The following is a 27,504-nucleotide window of genomic DNA, read 5'->3' as shown; positions in this document are numbered from 1 at the left end:
AAAATTTCAAAGAATTCTCTGGTTTAGAATTAGATTCTATTCTGAATACACAGAGAGATACACGGCATTCAAGAGAATGTTACTTATTTCAAGTATTTCATAAACTTACATATCCGCAAATTGGAAATACTGTTTCTGGAAATACTGTTTATTCATCTTTACTGTTTCTTTCAAACAGTTCATTCATCTTTACTGTTTCTTTCAAACAGTTTATTCATTTTTACGTTAATTCAACCAATCCTTTCTCTCCGTGTGCGAATATAAGGAGGAACAAACAAATAACTACTTTGAAGTCACGTTAAATTAGAGAGACACGATAAAGAAGTCAATGATATTTTTTCTCAGCAGAGAGACATTCCTTGGCTCCGGGATTGGCTCGGGTAGTCTAAAAATTGTCCTGAGCGGAGCTTGTTATGTTTATAACAACAATGACAATACATAAATGAAATCTTGAAAATCTTGTCGAAATGTGAATACGTGCTGCGGCAGTCTACACTCGCCTGCGGCACGTAAATCGATTGCGTTTTAAAACGCGCGTTATTCGTGTCACATCCAAAATAAACGGCTCAACTTAGAAATTTGGCTACTACCGCCGCGTGGGGTGGGTCGTTGTCATCTCGAGAATTTCATCCGGAGAATCGTGGATGGTATTTCCACAAGACCGGCTCATTATTTTCGTTTACGTCTACCGCCTGTTCTCGGAGGAAGCGCGGCAAGTGCTCGGGCGTATTTTTGTTAGAGAGTTTCCTCTCGCGCGCGAAATATAACCTGCTCCGTTCGTTTTGACCGTCTCGCGCGAAGACCGCGTCATCAGGCGTGCGTTCGTGTATTCAACTGGTGTGTAACAGCGCATTCTTTAGCGGGACGTTTAATCGCCGGCGTTTATAATTAATGTTTGCGTCCATAAGTGAAATATGGAAGAGGAAATAATGTGCGAGTTCACTGAGAGAAAAATATGACTACTTTTGTCTCCAACAAAACTGTTTTGTAATTTTAACCACAAAAATAGTTAGAATAACTATCTTTCTAATAACACTAACTATTTAAATAGAATAACCATTGTTTTAGTACATGTTATTAGAAGGATGGTTACTTTAACTATTTTTGTGGTTAAAATTACAAAACAGTTTTGTTGGGGACAAAAGTAACCATATTTTTCTTTCAATGTTCTTTTCAATGCACCGCGACACTCTCATGCCTATGCGGGTCAAAAAATACGTGGTCTAATGCGGAGTTAGCGCGCACTTGGCCAAATCTTTATTATCGTATTCCAGAGCCTTCTTTTATTGAGTTAAGTACGATAATATAGAGCGATCTGTCGATTAGTCTCTGTTTGACAATGCGCCAAAGTGAATGCTGCGAGTGTCTCTATGCGTTCTTTGTTTTGACTGTTCTCTTGTTTTTCGTGTGAAATAGTAGGCTCAGGTTTCATCGACATGATAAGTCGGTGTTAAAAGTCCTTCAGATCGCGGCGAAATCATGCCAAAAGTCGCAAGAAACAATGTAACTCTTCAGTTCAGTCTTTGTTGGTGTGACCAAACGCGCGATTCATCGCTGTCTTCTTGTTGTTCAGTAAAATAATAATAGCAATGTGAGGTTATTAATCACTAACGCTATGGTAACGTTTACCGTGCAAAATGGTTCTTCTACACGGAGAAAAATAATTTTGCTCTTTTAGCAAAATCGTCGTTGCTACTGCATATTCGTAGTGACATGAAAGAAATTTTGTTGACGTAACTAATTTTACAAATTATTTATTATCAGAGCAGAAGTAGTTTTGTTGCCAGGATAAAAAAAATTTGTTGAGTGTATTTGTCCTAAAAATCACGTTAATTTGCTATTGATGCAAAATAATCCTTAGCAAATTTATTTGCTATCGGAGCAAAATTGCAACTGCTTGTATAAATCCATTACGGTTCTTATAGCAAAATAATTTGTAGATTCAGCAAATTATATCCAGCAAATAGTGATTAGTACTCTTAGTAATTTTTTTGCTATTTATATAATAACGAAAAGATTTTGCTAGACCAGCAGAAAATTTGCTGAGCCAGCAAATTATTTTTCTCCGTGTGATTATGATACTTTTACTACATAATTATAGTGATGTATACCGAATATTATACTATTTCAGTGTATTATTCGAACAACGCGAGAACTTGGCATAACAGAGTCAAATGCAAGATTTTTTGTTACTTGCTGCATTTTTGTGATTTGATATTGAATTTTGATAATGATTTGAATTTGATAATGATTTGATTATTGATCATTTAAATTGGATAGTGAATTTTTTGATATTTGCTAAATTTTAAGGGTTTAATGAATGATGTGTAAATGCACGTGCCAAAAATATCCTAGTCAACATATATTATTAGACGTCTTTCACATCAAACTTAATTTATCTATTAATTTTAGACGTCCCCATTCCCTAAACGAAAATATACTTGTTAATCTTTGTGTGTTGCAGGAACTTATTATTGTTATGATTAAATTACTCATCCAAGTTCGCTGGCTTCCAGCGAAAAAGATAAAAGTTTCGTGAATCCTCCAGCGATACCTGAATAAGACAGCTGATTATTATTCGTGGCTACGTTCGATGGATAACAACGCATGCTTGTCTTTGTCCGGTGAATATAAAAGAGAGAGATATATCAGATGCATCTTATGCATAGATATCAACGTTCACTGAATTGCTCGTTTTGAAGAAGACCAAAGAACGCCGCGAGTCCTTCAACGAAACCGAAGAAGGCAGCGATAGTTTGCACTCGTGCGACTACGCGCGACAGATAATAGCGAAATGCAACGGGAACGGTGAAATTATAGTTTTTTTTTTCGCACAACACAATCACACCGATACCGCGAGATATGGATCGAGGGGAAGGCCTACCTTCGCGAAAGTGACTAATACCCGAGTCTATATACAGCCGACGCGTCGTGTCCCGCTGTTTCGTGCAAGTGGAACGCCTCAATGTGCCATTGAGCATTCTATTCCGCGACACGAATGTGGGGAGTCGTAAGTGCCGTCAAGCTGCTACTGCTTGAAACCATTATCGCGCGCTATTACTTCATAATACAATTGCAGCGGCGAAGGTGGTCAGTGACTTCTGGCTTCGGCAATCGGGACGCTCCTCGAGACGTGAGAGCCGCTCGAGTCTTCTTTTCGGCGGAGTCTCTCTCTCGTCACGAGCTCGTTCATCGAACTGATCCCCGAGTGCCATCAGAAGACGATTCGATATCTTCTTGCAAATGTACTTCTTGTACGTGTACGACTTCTTGGACACGAGAAGAATTTACTCGCACGGGAAAAAAGGGTCGATTGCTTGAATTAACGTGACAACGACGCAATTAAATGTGTCTTGCTGAGAGAAAATGGTATTTCTTAAGCACCGAATTTGATTGAGTTAACATGACAATGATGAAGAAAGAACTTTTGATTCTCAAGAATCGAATTTAGTTGAATTAACGTGACAATGACACAACTAAATGTGTTTTGGTTGAAGGAAATAATTTCTAGTTCTTGAGAGCCGGATTTGGTTGAGTTAATGTAGGAGTTACGCAACTAAATGCGTTTTAGTTGAAGGAAACTGCATTTCTGATTCTGTCATTGTGCCATGTTAATTTAGTCAATCTTTTTCTTCTGTGTATTCAGATAAGTAAGAAATATCCGCTTGTTTCAGTGAGATTTGATTTTTATAAATTTTTTGTGGTTGTACATGTCCTTCTATGAAAATTAATTTTCGGAAGACGTTTGCATGATCGATTGTGTACTGAGAAATTAATACTTGATAATCTTAATGTTGCAATCGAAATACGCGATGCGCAACCATCGCGTTGCTTAACGTAACGACTTCCGGGAAAGGGCTCGTGAAGCGAATTCATTTCAAGTGCTCTCCTTGCCATTGACTCGAATTTCTCGGGCGATTCTTAACTCACCGCCTGGCTCTGACGGATCTGAGTACGCTCCACTTCTCCCGCGTCCCTTTTTTTTGCGACTCGTGCAACGATCAGTTCTACGATGACTAGTAGAGCACGCTGTATTACGAGGTCATACGCGCGACCTGTGTCTCAGATAGCAAGAAAACTGATCGAACAAGATGAACTGAGAAAGGAATTGATAAAGTGCGAGGCGACTAAGAAATGAATTAACGCGTACGCGATTTCTTTACGTGGAAGTAGAAGTTGATAAGATTATACGAACTGTGCAGCTAAACATTCTCGTAAAATTCCAAGTTTCCTGCATGCATTTTACATTTCATAATTTTAAGATTTATCTTCCTATGATTTTCTATAATTTTAAGACGATTAATTTTATTCTAAGTGACTTATACTTAGAAAAAAAAATACTTGAAAATTTATTTGCGGGATATAAAATTTATCTTTGTAAAATAAACTTTTATTTCATAAACACATTTTCAAATGTTCTTTTCTCCGTGTAGAATATAAAAAATTCTCTTGTCCGATAAATAACTATCTCTTAAAAAGAAATAGTCATGAAGAGAATAAATCTTTTTTTGGCTATATATAAATGTTTATGTTTCAGTTACTATTAACTGAAGAAAATATGTAATTTATTGTAGAAAAATACGAACTGCGAAGATGCACCGCGAAAGGAAAGAATCGATATTGACCGCGAATGGTGTGACCTTATTTATCTCAAGTGAGATGAGAACGCGACATTCAACGTTACTACTCTTGTTTTACTACTCTTGTTAATCATTCTTCAGCTGCACGCAATTGATCTTCTTTTTCGGTCGACTGGAATGAAGAAAAAGATTGGTTTCAGCGGTGTCCAATTATCTTCGGTTTTCATCGTAGTGCAATCGGCCATTTACTTCTTGTACTTGATCAAATTACTTTTTCTACTTAATGAGATTTAATCGGGGAAAACAGTGCGGTTAATCGATATGTTAGAAAATACTTATTACGAGTAACTTAATCTAATTGATAAAAAACTCTCATCTAACTCTTCAAAATTCAAATTTGAATATTTCATGTGGAACAATTTCAAGTAACGACTATTAATAGCCATAAAGATTGAAGAATACGGCCAACCAGCCGCTGAGAAAAACAATCATACTTGAACTTTATTTGTGGGATATGAAGCTTATTTTACAGAAATAAACTTTACGCCTCACAAATAAATTTTCAAGCATTTCTTCTGAGTGTAAACTATGGAAAAATACTTGAAGGATGAGTGTGGCTAAGGATATTCTTTGTAAACCCCCTTTTAAAGTCCCCTTTTTGGCTGTGTAGCTGAAGTAATGAATACATACATAGAGAGAACGATTTGATTGAATCAAATAAACGCTTCTTTGGAATAGTCCAAACGAGTTTTTCGATTGATCGAACAAAATTTCGTTTAAAGCAACAAAAATATTTATTTGCGGCTTAGTCCCAAAGAAATATTTTTGTTGTGTCAACCAAATAATTTATTTGGACTATTCCAAAGAAACATTCATTTGATTCAAATAAATCGTTCTCTCTGTGTACACATTTTTTAAGACGAGTTTGCTAACGAACGCCCGACGTACTTTCGATTTATTTCGAGATACCAATCAACTGTGTTCTCATATCATATAGGGTGCGTTCGAGGAGCTCGCTATCAGTGCTATTCAGCGCTACCGTGTCATTCTATCTTTCTTGTATATCTAAGGAGCGATACAGATAAAAGAACGCGATAGCGTTGATAGCGTGCTCCCCGAGAACGCACCTATAGACGTCTCTCCTCCCAAGTCGCGCTCTTCGTCCTTCAAGGATCGACTTTTGGATTCGTCTGGTTGCGCGAGCGCTTCGCTGGACTTCCATTGGCGGTATTAACATCGACGCTGAACAGATCGCGATCGTTAGCGCGCAATAGATCGTCTCGTCTTACGACGATGCGTACGTCGCGATACATCCAGGCGGTGGGTGCGTATAATATGCCTTATGTTTTATGCAAATCTTATGCACGTGATCAGCGAGACACGAGACTCACAGACGCCGAAGCGAGACAAAGGAGAGATCAAACGCTGCGGAGGCAAAGCGTCAACAGGTGGGATGAGATAAAAGACGCTCGGCAATCGATCCGTTAGAAGTGAAACTCAGCAATCGGAGTAATGCGTTATTCAACCGGAGTAATGCGCTCGAGACAATTCGATTGCAATTTAATTCACGAATTCTCTCGATACTCCTTTGCGCAAAATTGCTAATTAAGGAAGCTTCCGGGACTTTGATTATGCGTGCGTGTGCGAATCGGTCGCATTATCTGTGGAACTTGCACGTATGTCTAATGCCAACCGATGAATGCTTGAAGGCAGAGCTTCATCGTTAGTAAAGTGGCGTACGGGATAATCCTCCAAAGTACATTCATCAATCGGAATTAATTTAAATAAATCACTTCCAATTGCGATGTTGATTTCCTGACAACGCACACAAGATGAATGTGAAATGAGACTGTTATACGGAATACGTGAGATCTGCATGAAATTTCAAGAACGTATTCCCTGAAAACGATTTCCTAGTAGAGGAATTCTGTTGCGACCTTTCCATCGCCAGTTTATACTTTTGACTGATATCGGATTGGCGACTCGTTGTTGTTTAAATATTTGGGTATTTGGGACATTCAAATATCGTTGAAATCAAATTTTCCTGAGGCAATCCGAGTAATCTATATTTGTAGTCTTAACAATTGATCTCAATAAATTTTAATTTTTCTCGACAAATTGTAATAAGAGAAATTCTTGGACACTTCTTTCAATAATAATAATAATAATTCCACAACAAAGCAAAATTTTGAAAGTCTTAGATTGATGTATCATCTTAGATGTATCATTACATACGAATGAGGCGCGTATCTGCGAATACTGTGACCGCAGTTTTGGAAATTTCTGCAAGAGGAAAATCCGACGCCAGACTAGTCAAGGGACGCTCCGCTGAATTTTAATGGGAGTCTAGATGAGACAAGCAGACAAACACAAGTCGGCCAGGACAATGGCACTCGAATCGGACTTATCTCCCCGTCTTTATCGTCACGTTCATTTCGATTTCGTCGGCGGATGATAGACGTAGGCGCGGGCGAAAAAAAGCGCGTGTCTCACCTTGTATCTCATCTCGTCGCGGTATCCTTCACTGTCTGGTCCTTCCCGACGCAGTCCCTGGCGCTCGCGTGTCTGCAAAAGGACGGAGCAAATTATTATTAAAAATATCCCCCATGCGCGTTTCGACACGACGCCGGTCGGCGCGCTGAATCACTTGTTTTGCATTGAATGACAGAACGCGCACGCGAATGACATTATACTTTATTTTTCTCTCCGGTCGTCGCGATTCCTTTGTGATCACGGACCCGCGTCCTCTCGGGAAGACAACGACACGTCGCAGTTATCGTTGTCGCTCCCTCTGTGAGAGAGGAACTTTCTTTTTGCGAGCTTCTCAATCGAGTTTTGAGTATGCATGAAATATCATCTGCAACGGGAATTAGGCCCGCTTCCAGAATTCCTTTGTAACGGCAGCTCATCTCAAATTACGCGCGACGATTAGCGTCGGTGAGTACGGCTTTTATAGAAATTTGGAGAGCTGAGAGAAGAAACGGATGAGCGCGTCAACTTTTACCGGATATGAAGACTTGGCCAGAGTGCGGATAGCACCACTTTCATAATGATTTATCTTCCTAGGACCGGCACGCTACATTAAACCGTCAACGAATCGCGAGTTGCTTGATAGCTCGATTGTCTTAAAGCGCTTTCATTCGCGGACGAAAACGGATGTACCGTTAATCGGGAGAGTTTCTTCTCTCGTGTGAATACATAAATTTATATAAATATATTAAATTTGTACAAATTTATAAGAATATATTAAATTTATATAAATTTTTATGAAATTTTTATTTTATTTTTCAGGAAATACTTTCTTTATAAAATTTTGTTATTGGTTCATTAATTGAATTAATTGGTTATTAATTGACTTATTCATACGAATAAGTCTAAATTAAAAAATTTTAATTAAATAAAAAGTTTGTAAATGTATATAAATTAAGTCATTAAAAAATAAAATTTGTCCGATTAACGATACGTTCGTTTTCGTCCGAATGAAAGCGTATTATTAATAATATTTTTTAAAAATAACATATATAATATTTATTTATATAAATTTATTTTTCGTGATGCGCGCACGCATGTGTGTGTGTGAGTAATACCATCTTTTTCCTTTGCTATCATCTTTTCCTCATATTTAGTTTTATGTAATTTATGAACTTTTATTTTTCTCGCTTGTTCTCTTGGATTGTTTATTTTACTTATGGCAAAATCCTCAAGCTTGTAGATAAAGAAAGAAACAAAAGTCTGTAGGAATTATTGCAAAACAATTTATTGCATCAGCCCTCTCTCAAAGGATCTTCACACTTACAGGCAAGAAAAAGCGACACGATCAGCTCATAATCCACTTTGAAATTGTTAGGAACTTATTTAGAATTAGTCCGTCCGGCACGTATAATTATCATACTTCGGCGAGCGCTCTCCACACGTTCGACGCGAGGTCTGAAAACGAAAGGATCTTTCTCGATTAGCAGGTTAAGCCGCGCGGAAAAGCGTGCGTCCGTCTAATCACATGGCGATTTACTCCCTTTTGTGCTGCGAAATTGCGTCGTGAAATCGCGAGATCATTATTAAATCAGATGCATCCCGGCGGATCGACGAAAGCGTGCGGCACGCAGCCGCTCTCGCTCAGGATCGGTTGAGCAAAAATTCATATACACATCCCGATTACGAATTTCGCGCTACCGCCACCATCATCGTCGACGACTTTCCCTGCTGTGTTCTTTGACGAACCGCAAAGAGTAATAAAACAAATGCTGGAACAATCTTGATTGTGATTTCGGCGAAACCAAGGAGAGATCTATCTCTCTATGAGAGATCTATCTACTTAACATTATTTTATGGCAATGAAAAAATATAAAGACAATTATGTTCTATGTTACATCTATCTTGTTCTTATTTTTGTTCTTTCAACATATTCATACATTAATTCATATGATATATATACTATATATGTTACATATATATATAAAATAACATATAGTATATTATTATATGTATAATATATATATATATATATATAATATATGTATGTTATATATAACACATATACACACATATATGTATATACTCTCTTAAAATGAATTACTGAATAGTTACTGATATTAGTTATAAGTATAGCACTGAGCAGTTTCAGTGCTGTACTTATAGCTGTAAATTAGTGTATATTTACTGCTTTCAATGATGTTTCACTGATTCACTTTAAAAGAGTATATATATAAACATTAATTATATTATATGGATATCAAAGTGTTGTGAAGATTTAGCGATATATATCTAAAATATGATTGTATTATATATATATATATATATATATATATATATATATGTATGTATATGTACATATGTAACCCGTATGATATAATTAATTTCCTATACGTAAACGCGCGCATAATTCATCATTTGCAACATATATTTGCATTGTCATCAGAGATCATTGTACCTTCTCGACTGGTACATTGCTCTCGGGCAACGTACCATCGCTTATCGCTCGAGTCCGACCCTGCTCTCGCCGCGAGATACTTTCGATTTCGCGTCTACTAATCGCATCTGCCGTCACGCATCTCGTGCGAAAGAATAATTGTGGTGCAACAGTCTCGCGTGGTCATCTTCGATCATTTAACGCCGCCAACGTCAGCGCAGTTAGAAGATACATGGAGCATGAAGTGGATAACTGCAGATACAGTTACTCTTATGCAACGAGAAACATCCACAATTGTAGATGTATTCGTGTGGGGAAGGGTTGTAGGGTCCAGACGCGAATATACAGGGTAGAAAGTGGAGCACAATCGTGCTCCGCGTTACAGAATGATTTCTGAGTTGAACTATTAGGCTGAACTTCTTAATTGTGTAAAACAATCGACGTAAAGAGTTTGTTATCGAAGTATACGGAAGCTTGGAAGTTATTTTTATGTGGTCAAGCGTAATTCGTTAGTGATAAAAACGACCAATCAAAATGCAAATAAAATTTGAATAAAACAATGAAGAAATGTAGGTAAAAAACAAAGGTTAATTCAACGTTAATTTTACGATTGTCTGTCGATTGTTAGAGCGACAGGAAAGTGTTCGGAGTAAATCAAAAGTTAAAGACTTTTGAGACTTTATCAAAGTAAATAAAAAATAAAGCAAATAAGAGCCAACTGCTGATCTTAAAGGCGAAAATTATAATTTAATAAAAGCTTGTGATACATTTATTTAAGTATTACAAAAATTCAGGCGTTTCGGTCCAAGTTTCGGACTCTCTTCAGTGATAATTACAAGCAATATAGTTTCAAAAACATAGTTACAAAAAAAATCGCCTTAGTCGGTTTAATCGATTGCAAGTGCCAATTCTTGGATACACTTTTTTATTTTGACGTACTTTTGAGCACACTTTTCCTCACTTCTGATATCATGAATCAAGATGGCCGTGGCGAATCGGCAGGAGTTTTGAGCAAACACACGAAAAAAATAATTTGCTGCAGCAGCAAACTAATTTGTTACGGACAGTTAAATATGATTCGCTGTGTTAGCTACCTTTTTTTGTTGCTGGAACCTATTTTCTTGCTATGATAACAAGAAAATCTGCTTCTACAGCAAGAAAAATGGCTAACGTAGCAAATTTGTTACAGATGAACAACTAAACATAATTTACTGTTTTAGCTATTTTTTTTTGTTGCAGGAGCAGATTTTCTTGTTATCATAGCAAGGAAATTGGCTCCTGCAGCAAAGAAAAAGCGGCTAATACAACAAATTATGTTTAATTGTCCATATGCAGCAAATCTTTTTTTGCGTGTACGAATCTATCTAGAAAATGAACGGCATCTGGCGTGGGCGTAATTCACTGATGATAAGAATGACCATTATCTACGAAAGTCTATTTTTTCCTAAAGCGCTTTTTCCATGTTACACCGCCGAAAATGATTCCTCAAGGTTCCTAAAATTATGCAACTTTCCATGACGGAAGAACAGTTTTGATAGTTGAATATTCATTAAGAAAACGTCAATCTCTATTTGGAGGATGTTCTCGGTCGCATAGGCCTCTTATCAAGGCTCACAAGATATAAATGCTAAGGATATAAACGAACGACTCCCGCGCTTCAAGGAAGACTCTCAGTCTTCAGTGCGAACTTCAGAGACTCCCGTCTCTCAGTGCGAACGCCAAAAAACCTCTATGTGAGGGCCGCAATCAGGCGCTCGTTTTAAAATCTATTCATAAACGCCGAACGGAAAGATTGGCGCTCCTCTTCGTACGTTGAGGCGCGTTCTCCGTCTTGCCGCGCGCGGTGACGATCGCGTAAACCCGAAACTTAACTTCTTTAAAGCGACGCGATGCACCGGCTGTTTCTTTTGGCGCGTCGCCAGGGGGAATAATTTAACGTCTCGGGGAGGTGCTTCTGTTGCAGCAGGCACTCCATTAATCTTCCACCGCGTATTTTTTCCCAACGACATTTCCCGCAACTTCCCGCAGATTGTCAACGTAGATCGATCGATCAACACGATACGCTTCGGCGGTGCAGAGAAACCCACGGACGAAGAACTGCACTCGAACGACGGGCAGGAAACAGCGTCGTGTCCGTTTACCCTTTACGACGAATTTACGATATTATCTCATGAGTCTTATTAATAATACAAGCGGTGCATCGACATTCGGCACGGGAATCGCCCGACTAGTTCGTAGAACTCGCCAGCGGGGAAGAGGAAATATCCAGTCACCGTGTTCGGGAGTTTCAGGAATTCGACAAGAAGTGACTTTTATTACGAGCATTGTTGAGACACCGCTCCGAGTGGACGTGCGTTGAAAAACAATAATCCCAGAGCGAGCATAACGAACGCTGCGGTCGGTGACGTCAGGAGATGCCCAAAAAATTCATCTTGAATATTCAACGCCGCGAGAGAGATGCTTTCACCTTCTCGATAAAAGTATCGACTTCGCAACGTCAAACTCGAGCTGAGAATGTCGCCGGCGATAAAAAAAAGTGCTACAATAAGTGGCACAAGGAAGTCTTTCAATTAGAATATACAAAAGAATATATGCTAATAGTAGAAAAATTATCCCTTCAGACGTGATTGCCGAAATCCCGGCTGGGGTTGATTCACGATCTCTGGGAAATTGCGTGCGCGATTTCGAGGTAATTCCAGAAAATGACCATTGGACCTTTCACCTTTTTCTACTTGTAGGCTTACGTGAAACCTGTTGTAAAGCAACTAAACAGATAATTTCGAAATAAACCGAGACGATGTTCCGCTAAGATCTTTCGCTTTTTCCTCCTTCCGTTGAGACCTTTGAGGATCTAATAGCAAAGGGAGATGTTACTCGTCAGTTGGGTAAACATTAACAAGAGAACAAGAGAAGATAAATAAGAAAAGACAAATCTAAAATTGTACACGGGGGGGAAGAGAAAGAGCAAACGCGCGGTGCTGTGTTCCTAAAAGAGACAGAGCCCGTAACAATAAAGAAAATTATTTGCCGACCTTTGCTTTGAGCAATTTAAACGTTTCATTCCCTTTCTATAATTTATTAATTTTAATTTAAATACTAGAATATTATTTAATTTATATAAATTAATAACGGAATCGTGCACTTCCAGAAACCTTTCGCCAACAATTCTGTATATACAAGGTTGAGAATTAATAACTTTTTATTGTTCTTCTTTATAACTGCAATTTACTTATTGCCAAAAGGTTTTTGAAAACATTTTTTTTAAATATACGTCATATAGTTATACAAAAATGATCCAATCCAAAAAATTGTAATTTTTAAGTTTTTGATATCAATTTAGTCCATACGGTTTCTCACATAGAACAAAAAGAAGCCAAGCCTTATGAGCGCTTAAAATTAATTAAAAGACAGTTTTTATTTTCTACTAGTTGCTCCATCTTTTACTAGTTGAGCCTTTTTTATTCATTTTTAAAGCTTTCAAGCTTTCTAGCTTGTTAAGTTTGTGAATGAAAACGCTTAAAGAAAAGAATATTCAACATGCTTGACTTCTTGAACGATTGTGAAATACCTCAATGCTATCTGTGCTTTTTAAATCATATACAAAATGTTCACCTTCATTTTTCTCGAAACCTACTTTATGTGGGTTGGATCATTCTTGCATAACAGTCAATTATGTAAACTGTATCGTTGTCAACAAACGACTATATGAGATTGCACAAGGTTACACAGGTGCTTTTTGTGTTTTGTGGAAAAGACCTTCGACCTATCAACGCACATTACGTGTATGATGCGCCTGTGTATGCGAGAATGTTTAGCATATCACGTGCACCGTTACTTGATATCTGATGATTATAACTCAGTTTACAACGGTTACAATAGTCTACAACAGTTTACATCGTGCAAATGTTAGCAATATTTCCTTTCCGCTAAGAAGGAATAACAGTCTTTTCTTCCAATTTAAAGAATCACGAAATTGATAAATCTTAACATTAAAACCGACTTTTACAGTTAGCCACAACTTCATTCTTTCCGTTTCATCCTTTTTCGATGACCTTCTGTCATCGAGAAAAAAAGAAATCAGTACACTATCGACTAAAGTTATGTCTAACTATAAAAGCGTCAGCTTTTGGAATTTTCCGTAAATATTCCTGCCAACTGAAAATCGAGCAAGCCAATACATTAGATTCCTGTCACGCTGAGGAAATGGTGTTGAAAGGTCGATCGACCAGCGCTCACCTGTTCGCAGCTTCCCTCGGCGAGCTTCTCACGAGTGCATGTCCAAGAGAGCGCAGATGAATGCGAGTGCCCGCTCCGACTTCTTTTGCTCTTTGTGTCGCTGGATCTTTCCCCTCGCGGAAATAAATATAGACTCGCGGAACTAGAGTGTATGCACGAGACAGAACGCAAGTGCGCGTTTTTTCTCTTTCTCTCGATCCGTGATTTCTCTCCGCGTCTTTGTCTTGTGGTCGCCGCCGCCGCCGCTTCACGTCATCGCTTCGCGGGTTCCGTCTCTTCTCACTTACTGTTCTTCTCTCTGTCCTTTCCTCTTATTTCTAGGACGGCCGCGTGCGTTTCCGTGTGCCGGCCGCGGCAGAGGTTGCGACTCGGGGGCCGTTGGTAAACTAAACTGAAGTTTCGATTTGCGGAGGAACGACTCTAATCTTCGAATCCCCCACCATTTCCGCGCCACGATGCCTCGCCAGGGACGGATCGCGGCGCGTGGCCCAACCGGATTGCTCTGCGCGAATTGCGCGTATAACGCTCGAAAAGTGACGCGTCGTATGTTGATTCTTATGTGATTTTTGCATGAAACGCGGGAGCTTTGCGGAAGATGACTTTATCATGTTAGACTTAAAAAATAATTGTTGCAACGAGAAGAGAAACCTGTGGTTCGCGCAAATATATTGCTCTAACCTACATTAAACAGTGAATCAAATTATACATAAATATATAAATACATACATAAATAACTATACACGAATCGAAATATAATTATGTTTAATTAGTTTTTCGTCAATGGTCCGAATGATTTCTATTTCCTAGCTCTTAGAGCGGTATTCAGTCAGATCTAAAGTAGTTGTATTGCTGTGTGTCGTGTCTTCAGTAGCGCGTATCAAGAAAGCCACTCATAAATTTATATACTCTCATGAAACAAAATTACGTTCCATACATTTAGTTCACTGTTTAAGCATCACTGTTAATTTTGAACGAAAGATTGAGATAAATAAATAAATATAAATACACATATTATAAATACGCAAAAACTATTATTTCTTGTTTCTGAAAACAAAAAAGTGGTCAATAATACTAATCAAATACAATGGAACTTATATATTTTTCTTAAAAAAAAAAAAAAAATACAAATATAAACTACATCTTCTTTCTTTCTTCATAATTTATGTATCATGCATTGCACCCCAAAGGGATGATTCCCGTTAATAAATAAATAAATATTAACCTTCCACAAGACAATGTCCTGCCGCACCTGTCAGGACACTCGGATTCGCGCGAAACTCCTCGCCACCCGCGGGACGGTGACGCGCGGCGGGCGCGCAGTGACGACGCACGTCCTTGCCGTCGATCTCGATCGGTCGACGTCGTAGATCCTCGCGTTTCCCCGACGGCGCGCTTTAAAGAGACGAGGGATTTACGGCCGGCCAGCATTTGCCGCAAGGCCTCGCAGGTAGGAGGTGTACGACGTCCGCGCTCCGGGCGCGGCGCCACTCCTCTCTTCCTGCGGACGCGCAACGACTCGTAATTGGCTCTCCCGGCTAACTCGCGGATTAGATCGCAATTTATCTTGGCCTCTTTGACCCAACGGTGCTCCCCTCGATCGCGCGCGTGGGTCGCGAGGGCCAGCACGCGTATCCTCTCCGCGTACGCGGCAGTTCGCTTCTTCGCGGTCGTAGATCACGTGGACGGTGGTCGCGCGCTGAAAGGAAATCGAGAGGAGAAAAAGCCGAATGCCCGATTAAGGGAGAGAAGAGAAGAGAAAGAAAAACGATGCGAATTACACGCCCGCCGAAGCGCGATGCGCAACCGTGTCTTGAATTAAACATCGCGCCGTTCGCCTTTTGTTTATCCTCGGCGTCTCGCTTTGTTGATACTTCAAAGCGCGCGCGCGCGTGATATCGTTAATTAATAGCGATAGAATTTGAGACTCGAACGAGTTCGCGAAGTAGGTGAAAGAGAGTCGGTGGAAACTTAATTAGATGGATCTCAGGCCGGAGAAACTTGTTTCTATACATCCCGCGGAGAGAACTCGCATTACCTCTCGGATCTCGATATGTGATCTACATATACCCAAAAGAATATGATCTTACAGCGGAATCTCTCCTTTTATATGGCCTCAAGAGGATTCTTCTGAGGCTAGAAAAGGATTATATTCTATGCGCAGTTTTCTTAAAGAGTTAAAGGAACTTCGCTTTTCATCTACAAGTCTTGTTCTCGATACAAAATTTCTTTTAATAAGAAGACGTTCTGCTTCAAGAGTAAGAGTCTCTTGATTTAAAAGGAAAGTAGAATAATATCTAGTACATTCTAGATATCTAATAGATATATTTGTTAGAATATTAATAGAGTCCATTTATTAGAAAAGGAATACTCTTTCAGCGAGAATTTTCGCTTGGAATGTAGGTTTACAGGAAACTGCACCTTGCAACTAGAGTCCTTATTGTGTATTGGAATATTTTCCTTTTGGTCTCAGAAGAATTTCCTTGAAGTAATACATAACAATAAGATTATATTTTCTCGTGAGTGTCCTCTTTTTTCAATTTCTTATCGTTTTCGCTCTTCCACCTCTTTCCCTTTCATCCCTTTAAAACACAAGTACGTTTCGTACGTTGAGAGTTTAGAAAATTTATCGAAAAGAAAACCAACATTTTACTAGTAAAATATCAGTTTTTAAGGCTAAGAGAGAAAAGTCAGTTGTATTTTCGTGGAATCCAAATGATTGGTTGAATGCGACGATTAAACGGTATTAATGTAAGGACCAATTAATTTCTCTGTCAACAGTGGCCAAAGCTTGACTCGACGCGCTTCGTTGCATTCGCTTATGGACGTACTGTTAAGCAATACTTTCAGACAGAGAGAGAGAGAAGACCGCAATCGAGCGGTCCCTCTTCGGCTGTTGTCAGGGGCAAAAATACAATCCGTCATACTGTACATGGCCCACATTTGCAGAACGCGTTAACAACGAAAGCGAAAGCTCGACGCGTGCGCGCGCGCTCGTGGTAGCACTTTCACGGCGCGTTTCGGAAAAATGTAAGATCTAGCACGCGCAGATACGACAGAATATCTTACGAGATTAAATCACTCTCTCTCTCTCTCTCTCTCTCTCTCTCTCTCTCTCTCTCTCTCTCTTTCTTTCTCTACTAATATGTCAAAACATTCCTCGACGTATCAACGATCCCCCGGCAAATAAGGTGCGAATGAATAATAAAGCATCCACGACAAGGTACTTCCACGATATTCAAATTTTCGTTAAGGCTTTTTTGGTTTCTCGTCACGGAACTCTTGCAGATTGATGACGTCGAGAAGCGAGGAAATGCATGCTCTCGCTAGAATGGGCATACATTTCCTGACTTCTAATGTCATGAAACAAGATGACCGCAGCGAAGGGCAAGAAGCTTTGAGGCGATTGCGTTGGAACTGCAGATGAAAAACGATTTATCGCTCTATTCTGCTAATGCTTGCGCTTACTTTGACTCACTTATTCGCAATTCTCGTTATTTCGCAAAAATTGCGCTGGATTTTAAATCGAAACAAGCGAAACTCCGCTGCGTCAATCAAATTGTCCTTCCGTCAGCAAAATTCTCAATTGTACGCCGCTGCAAGTAGGACAGCGAGAAAGTAATTAGCATCGACGGGACATAAAGAGCACGTTAAAGAATATCTGGCTGATGCGATTTATGAAATGAATTAGGAAACGAGATTACTCAGTTTTGAAGAATTAATGGAAAAATAAGTGAAAGACTCTGTATTCAATCGCAAACAGTTGAAAAAAACTTTGAAAGCCCGTGCACGAATTTTAGAGTGCAATCAACTAGAAAATAATCAATTTAAATTCTCATCAAATAAAGACATAATTATTTCACGATTGAATTCAGAATTTGATAATTGCGTTACCATTTTGGATTTTTCTCTCTCAATCGTTGATTTCTTGATATAAAACTCAAATTAACTTGTAAGTTTGATGAAGCAATTCAGTCATCGGCATTATTTTCCCTGAGTAAACAACTAAAAAATACTTGCTCTGATTAGAGTTACTTGACAAAAATATTTCTTGTAATCCCATGCAACTTTTACGAATAAAACGAATAACATTTCGAATTACGTATTGTTTTAGATATTCAATAACTTTCTGTTCTCTTAAATCTCAAATTTTTATTTTACAAACCTCAGGAATTTAATTGAAAAATATCAAATTTATTGCACCAATCTAACGCTATTTTAAATGTGGTAAAATGATTATCTGATTAAATTGACTAACTCACGTATGGGAGTACTTTATAAGAAGATTTTAAGTTCGATGACTTTATCATAGCCAACTGGAGTCAATTGCTAATCTGTGCAGCGCGTAAAAACGCGCATACGAGAAAGACCCTCTATTAATAATCTCATTGACGACTTCTCCCAGTCGTCAGGTATGAATTATTCAAACATCGTCGAAACTTCCGCGGCTCATTTGTTGCCTTTAAAGAGTCGTGCGAGATTCAGACAGCAGCTCGAGCCCGATTATTTATTAACAATGCTGTCCATGATCGAGATATAACACCAGCATTAGTACACGGAAAAAAAAGATTTGCTAATATATGAACAAATAAAATTATTAACTGCAGGAGCAAATTTTCTTACTTTCATAGCAAAGTTATTTAGTTGTGATAGATAAAAGATTTGCTAATATATATATATTAGCAAATCTTTTTACAACTAAATAACTTTGCTATAAAAGCAAGAAAATTTGCTCCTGCAATTAATATTTTTGGTTGTCCATATATTAGCAAATCTTTTTTTCCGTGTAGTCATCGCTTGAAACTTATCTCAGGTGAGACATTCAGATTTGAATTTTTTAGCTGAATCGCACGATTTACAAACGTAACGTCGCACAAGTTGTGTAATTCAAATAAAAAGCTCAAATCTAATTCTAAATTCATGTCTGAGTATCTCACGTGTGGGGGACAAGTTTCAAGTAATGACTATTAATGCCGGCCTCAGTCTCGAGTTAAAAACTGAACGATGCAATTGACGCAGCGGCGACCTGAGTCCACTTCTGTCAGCTGCAGCGTCGCATACGTGTGCGCGTGTGAACCTGTGATCCGCACACACGCGCGCGCACGCGTGTGCGAGGAATTAAATAATTGCTCCAACATATATTATGTGGCGGTGAATGCGGAGGAGAGACTCAAGACAAGGTAAATTGACTTAACTGCTAAGAACCATTTTGACCATAAACGCAATTGAGCGTGACGCAATCGGGCCGATCGTGTAACAGTTCCAAACAACTCGTAAATCTGCGTCTCTTGCAGCAATGAGCAAAATCGATGATAACACACGGAGGAAACCTCGCACGACAATATACACAAATATGTCCTCACTATGTAAACTGATTAGCTGGTGTTTACCGAGTTACAAGATTCTCCAAACGCTACCCTCGAACTTGAAAAAAATAAACTGACCTGATTGTAAGCTGATGATAACAAACGAGAAATAATCCCATCTTTTTCACCTGAAACTTTAGAGACAGATTAAAATGGAGCAAAACTATATTAAGATTTTTCAGATACTTTCAGAAAAAAAAATAAACAAATCAAGAAACATTTCAAACCAAGAAAAATGTCAAGACCCTTAGAAAGAGTGTGAAATAATTTGAATCAATACTTAAAGAAGATATTTATTTCAAATGTTTTTATTTTTTCTCTTAAATTTTTTTTTTACTTCTATTTATTAATAGTCAGGCAAAAACCTAACTAATTAAATCAATAATCATACCACTTTTTATTACTTATTTCCTTGCTTTAAATTGCATCTTGACAAACAATCACTCACTCAGAGTGAACTTTTTGGTGAAGCGCCTTTGTAATTTAAATTATTACTTGTTGCGTTGTTTCTTAATTCGACTCAAAATCAATTTATAATAATTATAACCTATCATTATTGCACTCTCACAGTTGTATCTCTTGTTTTGTATAATCAAAGAGTTTCCCAAGAATAATTAAATAAATAAACAAAAGAAATTTCCTTCAAAACTTGTCCATTTTCGAAGGATTGATAATTTTTACGAATGAATAACATCAACTATTTCTTGGGATATCAAACAAGAACTTCTCTTTTGAATATCCAAACTTGCCACCACAATTTTATGACAAATCTTTTGCATTAAACTAATACGATCGGGATTAACTGCGCATAAAAGGAGGACAAGCGAGGCTTCAGCAGTACGGTCAAGTTCATTGCTACTTTATTAAAAATGTAAAATGATTGAGGCGATCCAGGTACAAAGATCATACAGTTCGATGTGCGCGTCTCTAGTGAGAGCCTCACGGGAACCAAATGACAGTCTTGATACCGGAAACAGTCTCGTCGTTGAGCGGGTATGAGCGCGCCCCTACGCGTCGTGATATCTGCAGTAAGCGCTGTCCTCGATGAGTTCCTCGGGAATCCACTCCTCCGCCGGAAACTGGTGCGAGAGAGTCGCCGCGTGATTCTCCACTTCCTTGAGGACGCGCAACAAATTCCCGCCCACCAGCTTCTTGATGTCCGTCGCGGACCATCTCCGATCTCTAGTTAGCTCGGCCAGCAGCAGGGGGTAGCCGGAAACGTCTGGCAATTCCGTCGGCGGCCTGGACAAGTGTAATTCTTTGCTTTTACTCTCTCACCATGTCTCCGAGCTCATTATCGCATCTTCTTTCTTTTCTCTTTTGAGGTATGTTCATGCAATTGAACAAAAGAATGGATCCTTATAATCTCAATGATATTTTTAGCTTTCTGTTTATGCATATTTTTTGCACAATTAAAAAATATCCTGAACCAATAAGATAACAATAAAGAAATTTAATTCGCAACGGTTTTTGAGAAAATTATAACTCGATTTTCACCATTCAATCAATATTGCAAAGTCAATAGGCAAATTTTACAGTAAATTTATGTTAATTCGAGTCGCATCATCATCTTCTGCTTCGCACTCCAAGTATAATTCATGTGCTTTACGAGTCAATGAGTCATCTTGCACTTTTGTTTCACTGAAGTACACTCACCACGAATATAACAAAACTAATCGCTTCTATTAACATTTTTGTGAGTGACGAATTGCAATTTCGCTCGTAGAATAATGCTATTAATGATACTCACTTCGCTTGCTATACCTGAATTCAGCAGATAAAAATTAGGAACAATTGATAACTCTTATTTTCAGCGCAAAATGGCTGTTGGCCGGTGTACTTTGGCTAAGATTTTTGAACATCGAACGATTATTTTTCTTCTGTTCAATTATATATAAAAAAGAACGTTCTAAGAGGAGAAACCGTTCCGTGTTATTGGCGAATGATAAGACGTTAATATAAAATTTGAGTGATGCTTTAAATACCTCAGTATCCCATCGTAACCCGCGCCGAGGCCCACATGATTCACGCCAGCTGTTTGTCTGATATGATTGATGTGAGCTGTAAAAATGCGAGTATGCGTATGTGTCTCAATCGTCCCTTATTTCTACGTGTAAGTTTCTTTTTTATATTTTTTTTTTCTTTTTCGACGTTCGCTAATTTGACTCCACTTACGCACCTATAATGTCGTACATGGAGGCTTTATCGCTGCAGCTCAAATGGGCGCTGTCGAAACTAACCATAACCAGACCTCCATTGAGGGACTGAGGCAAACAGAGATGAAAGCCACACGATTAATCCACAAGCAAATATTATGTCAGCGCGACGATACGCGTGATTAGCGTTGTTCCGTGGCCGGCGAATACCCGCATCATCAACCATTGTTCCGTCATCTTCATCTCGCGTATCGATGTGTTAGGTCGGTGCAAGAGGTGCGCCGTGTTTGTTAAATGAAATAAAGAGCGAAATTATATCCAATTGCAAAGGATCAATCATTTTTACGAATAAAATAAACAGTATCGACTCGTACTTACCCAAAAATCTGATACATGATTTGTTTTTAACAGGATCCTCTTACACTAAGAAAACAGTGTTTGATATTTATAACTATGATCACATAACAATAACAAATGTTATTATTAATAACAAATAACTGTAACTTTAGTTAGATCAATCATTTTTTTCTCAATGTATATATGACCTCAAGAAGGATTCTAAAACCAAACCAAAAGGAAAATATTCTAAAAGAAAGAACTTTAGTTGCAAAATACTATTTCCTGTAATAATCTAAACCAGAATTTTTATCGACAGAATTTCCTTTTTAAATAGAAAATTAACTATTAATAAAAGATTTACTAGATATTGTTCTTTTTCTCTCTTTCAAGTCAAGAAGAATACGTTTACTTGATACAGAATGCCTTTCTACCAGAAAAAAATTTCTATTAAAAACAAAGATTGTACTGTAAATATAAAACGAAATTCCTGTAACTTTCAGAATATTATGCTTAGAATATTTTCCTTCCAGAAGAAGAAGAATTTTTTCAGTTTTAGAAAAATCCTCTCGAGCCCATATATAAAAGAAATTTGCTAAAGATAGGAATATATTTTCTGGGTATCTTTTAGACGTCTAACAAAGAGTTTCTTTTTTTGCTGATGACCAAAATTTTCTACAAGAATTTAATAGAAAAATAACAAATCTTTTACACCAACCTGACACATCGAATCTTTTTTAAATCAACATATATACGCATGGTAGAAACATTGATGACATAAGAAATTGATTTCTATACGATGACAGGACGCGCAAATAGACGCCGAATTTGTTGTATTAAAATTTTTGACAAAAATTGAATTTTCGGCATAATTAAAAATATACAACATTGAATTTAAACAATTTGAACAATTCTTATTTTTTCCATGTCACTGTTTTATCGTAAACACTTTTATTTCCCCGAGAAAGGAATGAGAAATTAGCCTTCAGATAAACTCAAAATATTTGAAAAAAAAAGTGTAAATACTTTAGAAAATTACGATATAACCAGGAACACACATCAGTTATCAGTGTGATGCGTTTGAAGTTAGGAAGACGGATCTACTTCTAAGTGTTCATTTATCCACAGTGTGTTTACCGCAATGGCCCTCGAGAGACAGCGTCTTAAATAGATACGTTTAGTGCCACCCGCGCGCACGCTCATTCCTGGCATTTCTCTATCTCACCAAATTCTGCAGCACGTCGTCCGGGACATTGCTCGAGGAATTACAGAGCGCTTTGGCTGCGCTGTGCGAGAATATGACCGGAGCCTTCGTCACCGCGAGGGCGTCTCGCATCGTCCTGATTGAAACGTGAGAGAGGTCCACGAGCATGCCCAGGCGATTCAACTCCCCGACGACCGCCTTGCCAAATTCTGAGAGGCCGTCGCTGTGGAAATCAGACGGCGCGTCCGAGTTCGGATCGTCGACGGAACATGAATCCGCCCTGAAAATCGAAACCGTATCTCTTGACGCTCGATCTCGCTAAACTGAACAATACAGCAACAAGTGAGTTTATCCGTATACACATGCCTTTTCATGTAGTGGTATCATTTTTTATATCAGTTGTATCCCAGAAATGCGACTCAGTCACATAGGTCTTTTTTGTGTGATTATAAATCTTTTAAACACGGATTATATCAACTTTGTGATTATTATGTGCGCGATTATTTTTTTCCCTCGGATAACTAAGTTCCAAACAGTTCGTTATGTGAACGTCACTTCGTTAACTAGACAATAATCATAAAAAAGCTCTCTCTTTTGTGTAAACGTTATTAATTAATTTATTAATTTAGTTATTAATTAAACGTTATTAATTACGTTGTAATTCTGCAACTGGTTATGTAGTTTATTCTTGTATTTTCTTCACCATTTTTAAAATGGATCCCTTCTATATATATATATATATATATATATATATATATATATATATATATATATATATTTCTCATATTATTAGTTCGTGTTTACTGGGTAATAGTTTAATCGAAATTGCAATTACTCCAGGCAGTATCAACAACGTATACGAGGATCTCGAGCGCATTCGACTCGATCAAAGACGGAAGAAGATAACATGTTCTAATTACGTCGCGTTTCCTTTTAACTCTGCTCGTATCGTTTATTTTTGCTTAAGTATCAGTTCTCAGCTGGTCAGCAAGACGAACCTTTACTTTCATTTATCAAACCAGTCGACTGACCGGAGAATCTCGGAAGAATAACAAATAACAGAAATATCATCCAACAGAGAGCACCAGTTTGCTGTCATAAACTTTATTTACTCCCTCCCGCTGTCGCCGCCGCGCCAAGCTCACGCTTACGTGCGTATGGCCGAGATGTTGATCGTGGAACTTACCACGGAGTGTTACACTTGTGGGTCAGGGTCATGTAACGCGCGCCCAACCGGTGGAAACTTCTCAGCACCGCCATGGAAGTGCCGATGCTGTGGCCACCCTCGATGCCCACCAGGCTGGCGATCACCCCGTCCCGGTGAGCGTTCTCTAGCTCGTCGCTCGTCGTCACCAGTCTGATTCGCTTGGGGTAGCGCGTGGTCAGCCTGCGCACGATGTCGATCTGCTCCAGGGTGAGCTGAACGGCGTCGAGGAACTGCGCCTCGCAGGGCACGTAGGCCGACCAGAACTGCGCGCCGACGATGCCCTGCTGCAGGCGAATCAGGTCGGTCTGCCACTGCGGACCCCAGCTGGAGTTGCGCGACAGGTCCTCGTCGAAGGGGAAGTTATCCAGCTTCGTGCTGCCGCGGTGCTTGCGGAGGTTCCAGGCGAAGTCGTTGTGTCTGTTTGGTGATTTGTACGGACTTTGAGACACGACCAATGTCGAATGATCGACGGCGCTATACGGGAGTTCACCCTCCGTTTCTACAACTATCGCTTCGAGCTATCGCCGTTACCCGTCGATCAGAGGGACCTCCGAGAGCATTCTGCGCACCACTTGCAGTCTGGCCTCCAACAGGTGAGAACTTCGAAGTTCCAGGGCGAGCGGCAGACCCACTCCGGCCACCAAGGCACATCCAAGGAAGAAAAATCCAGCCATTACCACCCATTTCCTTATCACGCTACGTCCTGGAATATTGTCCATCGTTGACGATTAATTTATTAGAACCATGTGCTGCGATCATATACTAAGAAAAAAGGATGATTGATCTAACTAAAGTCATAGTTATTTTCGGTCTCAACTATATTTTTTAGTTGTTCGAAGATGAAGATATTAGGTCAATAATATATAAAACATCTATATTTTGCAAATTATGTTTTCAGCAAATTGTGTTTCGCAGTTGTCATTGATACAAGCAATGAGGAATACAAAAAATATTAGAACCAAATGGAGTCTAAATGACTCTTTCGGGCGTCTAAAGAGGATTGTCGTTTGGGTCTTTTGTGCCACTGCTGAAGATCTGTTTCTGCACAATCAATTTGCTAATTGCCTCGATATTTACCAACAATGAGCGAAATTGACAAACAATACGATAAAAGCAGCATCATAGAGCGATGATGATCGGCGGGACAACCGCGGCGGAATCTTCTCAGACCAGTCGGGAAGACCAGTCGAGCGTGGATCGTATCTATTCGCACGTGAAATCGCCGTGACCGAAACTTCGATTCGCCGGCTGCGGCCGGATCGAGTATGAGATGAAATCGGATAGGTAGATTGTCGAGCCGTGAATAGAAATCATACCAAATCGCGAAACTCCGTTGCGTCTCGCCACGCTCGTCCTTTCTCATCGCGCCTTCGCTTTTCTTCGCTCGAGGCTTTACGTAAGCGAGCTCGTTGACGTGCGAAATTGGAAAAAAAAGAAAGAAAAGTCGAGATTGTCGTTCGGTCATCGGGAACGACGTGATACCGAGAGGGGAAGAGCAAGAGGGAGAGACGGGGGATGATAGGGTAATCGAGAAAGCGCGAGGCGATCAAGCGCGGCACGCGAAAATTAAATCTGTATTAGTTTGAATCAACACACCTCGCGTCCATCATTACCCGTGCTAATCGCGGCGATTATAATCATTAGCCTGACACGAGCATGTATGCTATATTTAAGCGTGTTGTATATCTGATAGCAGAAATAATGATAAAAGTTAATAGTATAAAACGAGCACGTTTAACTCACGCATCTATACATTATTCATTAATGCCGTGCTCATGAATTTATTAATTATGTAATAATTATTTAAGTAGTATCTATATGTGTGTGTGTGTTTCTGTACAGTATTAATTTATCTAATTATAGCCAGAAAATCTACCATGCTAATTGAAATTTTCAATGCAAAACACACTGTAAGTAAGATAAATAAGTGAGTAAATGAAATTAAATATTGTACGTTTGATTACTATCCTGAGATTGCTGGATCGATAATGTTAACGCACGTAGAAAAATAGCATTCTACGAAAAATGATTACTCAATTTACTTTCTTTCTTTTAAATAATGCTTAACTTTCTGATAAAGAATATTTTCTCGACAATAGTCTTAAAATATATTTATTGCAAATTTTAGAAAAGCTCGTTACGTAAGCTCGAAAAGCGAAATTCTACAGAGATATTATAAAACTTGTTTGAAAAAAAGTTGGCTCGACTCCACATAATACATACTGAGAGAAAAAATATTTAAGAAGTAAAATTATTTATATATTCGGTGAGTACTAATAATATATTCATTTAAATACTAATGCAAAATATTTTTCAAGTAAGAAGATATACATTTTTTAAATCTTAGCTTTTCATGAAAACAGTTGTATTTATTCTATTTAAATAAAGAAATTGTGATTTAAGCAATATGTTATTCACCGAAGAAATGTTTCTTATTTTTTAGATATTTTTTTTCCCAGTGTAAGCAAACCGAATTTTTGTTTTAATTTCATATTCTTGATTGAATATTAAATTTCTTAAAGCTTAAAGGGAATGTATTTTGAATAAATTTGATGCTTACGATAAAGTTATGACAGATTCGCGGATATATAAACTCATGAAATATTTGAAACAAGTAGCTTGAGTGCAGGATGTATTTCTTTTGTACGTGGGACGCAAAATGTTACCAGATAATAAATGGCTTGAGATATTCTGTTTTCTATAATTAATGGGAATAAACAATTAATGATTATACACTCACTGCTCTCTCTTGGCGATTCTTTGGCCTTGTCGAAGGAAGTCGAGACACCGGTGTCCTTGATGTGAAGTGCATCGCCGTTGGGCAATTTTCTCAGCTCCGTCGAGGAGAGTTGCAGACAGGTCTGCAAAATTCCGTCGATTTACAAAGCTGACGCGCGGCAACATCACGTCGAGTGACAAGTCGCGAGGAATCCCGAGTTTGCGAAGATTGTATAACTGTTTTTCCGCGTTGCACGAGTGAGCCGGCATCACACCGGTATTAATAGCTCGTAATTGATGAAAGAGCGAAGAAAAACACAAAAGCACGGTCGAGGAAAAACGCGTTTGCCTTGGGACAAAAAAAAACCAGCCGGCGAAGAGATCGCAGACGTCTCTGAATTTCCGCGAGACTCAAAAGCGTCTGGAAGCGCACCGTCGATAAATTATCCCGATGCAATTTACGTGGACTCGTGCGAAGTATCTTTCAGCGGTCGCTCCGTGACGCGGCCGCACTGAGAACACGTGCGACACACATCTACGAGTAATCCGAACGTACGCCTCTCCGACGTTGTATCACACCGTCGTAACCCGAATGTCTCGTTGTTTTGCACGAGAGTTATATCGTCGCAAAAGTCATCGCACTGCGGTGAGGGCGGCGATGCAGCGCACACGTACGTGTGCACACGCGTGCGTGTGCGTTCACGTCTGGCTCGGCCGCGTGCAATTGCAAAAGGGGTGCGCCGTAGATTACACTTCAACGGATTCCCCCGCCCTCCTCCTCCACCCCCCCCCCCCCCC

General features: G+C 38.9%; 2 protein-coding genes across 4 annotated transcripts in view; both read right to left on the bottom strand.

Annotated features, from left to right (window-relative positions):
* The window catches only part of LOC116840224 (neprilysin-4-like), a 36,021-nt gene extending 21,908 nt beyond the window's left edge, over positions 1-14,113 (bottom strand). Inside the window, exons 1-2 of the mRNA XM_032806703.1 lie at positions 13,723-14,113; positions 7,074-7,145 (exon numbers count right to left, since the gene is read on the bottom strand). Coding sequence (XP_032662594.1) covers positions 7,074-7,085 — 12 coding nt within the window. The 5' untranslated portion in view covers positions 7,086-7,145; positions 13,723-14,113. The remainder of the gene's footprint in view (positions 1-7,073; positions 7,146-13,722) is intronic.
* Positions 14,114-19,923: 5,810 nt separating this feature from the next.
* Positions 19,924-27,504, bottom strand: part of LOC116840411 (dipeptidase 1-like) — a 10,499-nt gene continuing 2,918 nt past the window's right edge. For all 3 annotated transcript variants that reach the window (XM_032807085.1, XM_032807084.1, XM_032807088.1), the window contains exons 3-9: positions 26,729-26,849; positions 24,520-24,691; positions 23,968-24,405; positions 22,803-23,061; positions 21,265-21,349; positions 21,071-21,146; positions 19,924-20,327 (exon numbers count right to left, since the gene is read on the bottom strand). In XM_032807085.1, the coding sequence (XP_032662976.1) occupies positions 20,093-20,327; positions 21,071-21,146; positions 21,265-21,349; positions 22,803-23,061; positions 23,968-24,405; positions 24,520-24,691; positions 26,729-26,849 (1,386 nt within the window). In that variant the 3' untranslated portion in view covers positions 19,924-20,092. The remainder of the gene's footprint in view (positions 20,328-21,070; positions 21,147-21,264; positions 21,350-22,802; positions 23,062-23,967; positions 24,406-24,519; positions 24,692-26,728; positions 26,850-27,504) is intronic.

Source organism: Odontomachus brunneus, unplaced genomic scaffold, assembly GCF_010583005.1.
Source record: "Odontomachus brunneus isolate Ranch 3 - 2012 unplaced genomic scaffold, Obru_v1 Obru_scaffold_009, whole genome shotgun sequence".
Lineage (NCBI taxonomy): Eukaryota > Metazoa > Arthropoda > Insecta > Hymenoptera > Formicidae > Odontomachus > Odontomachus brunneus.
This window is presented reverse-complemented; position numbering and strand designations above follow the sequence as displayed.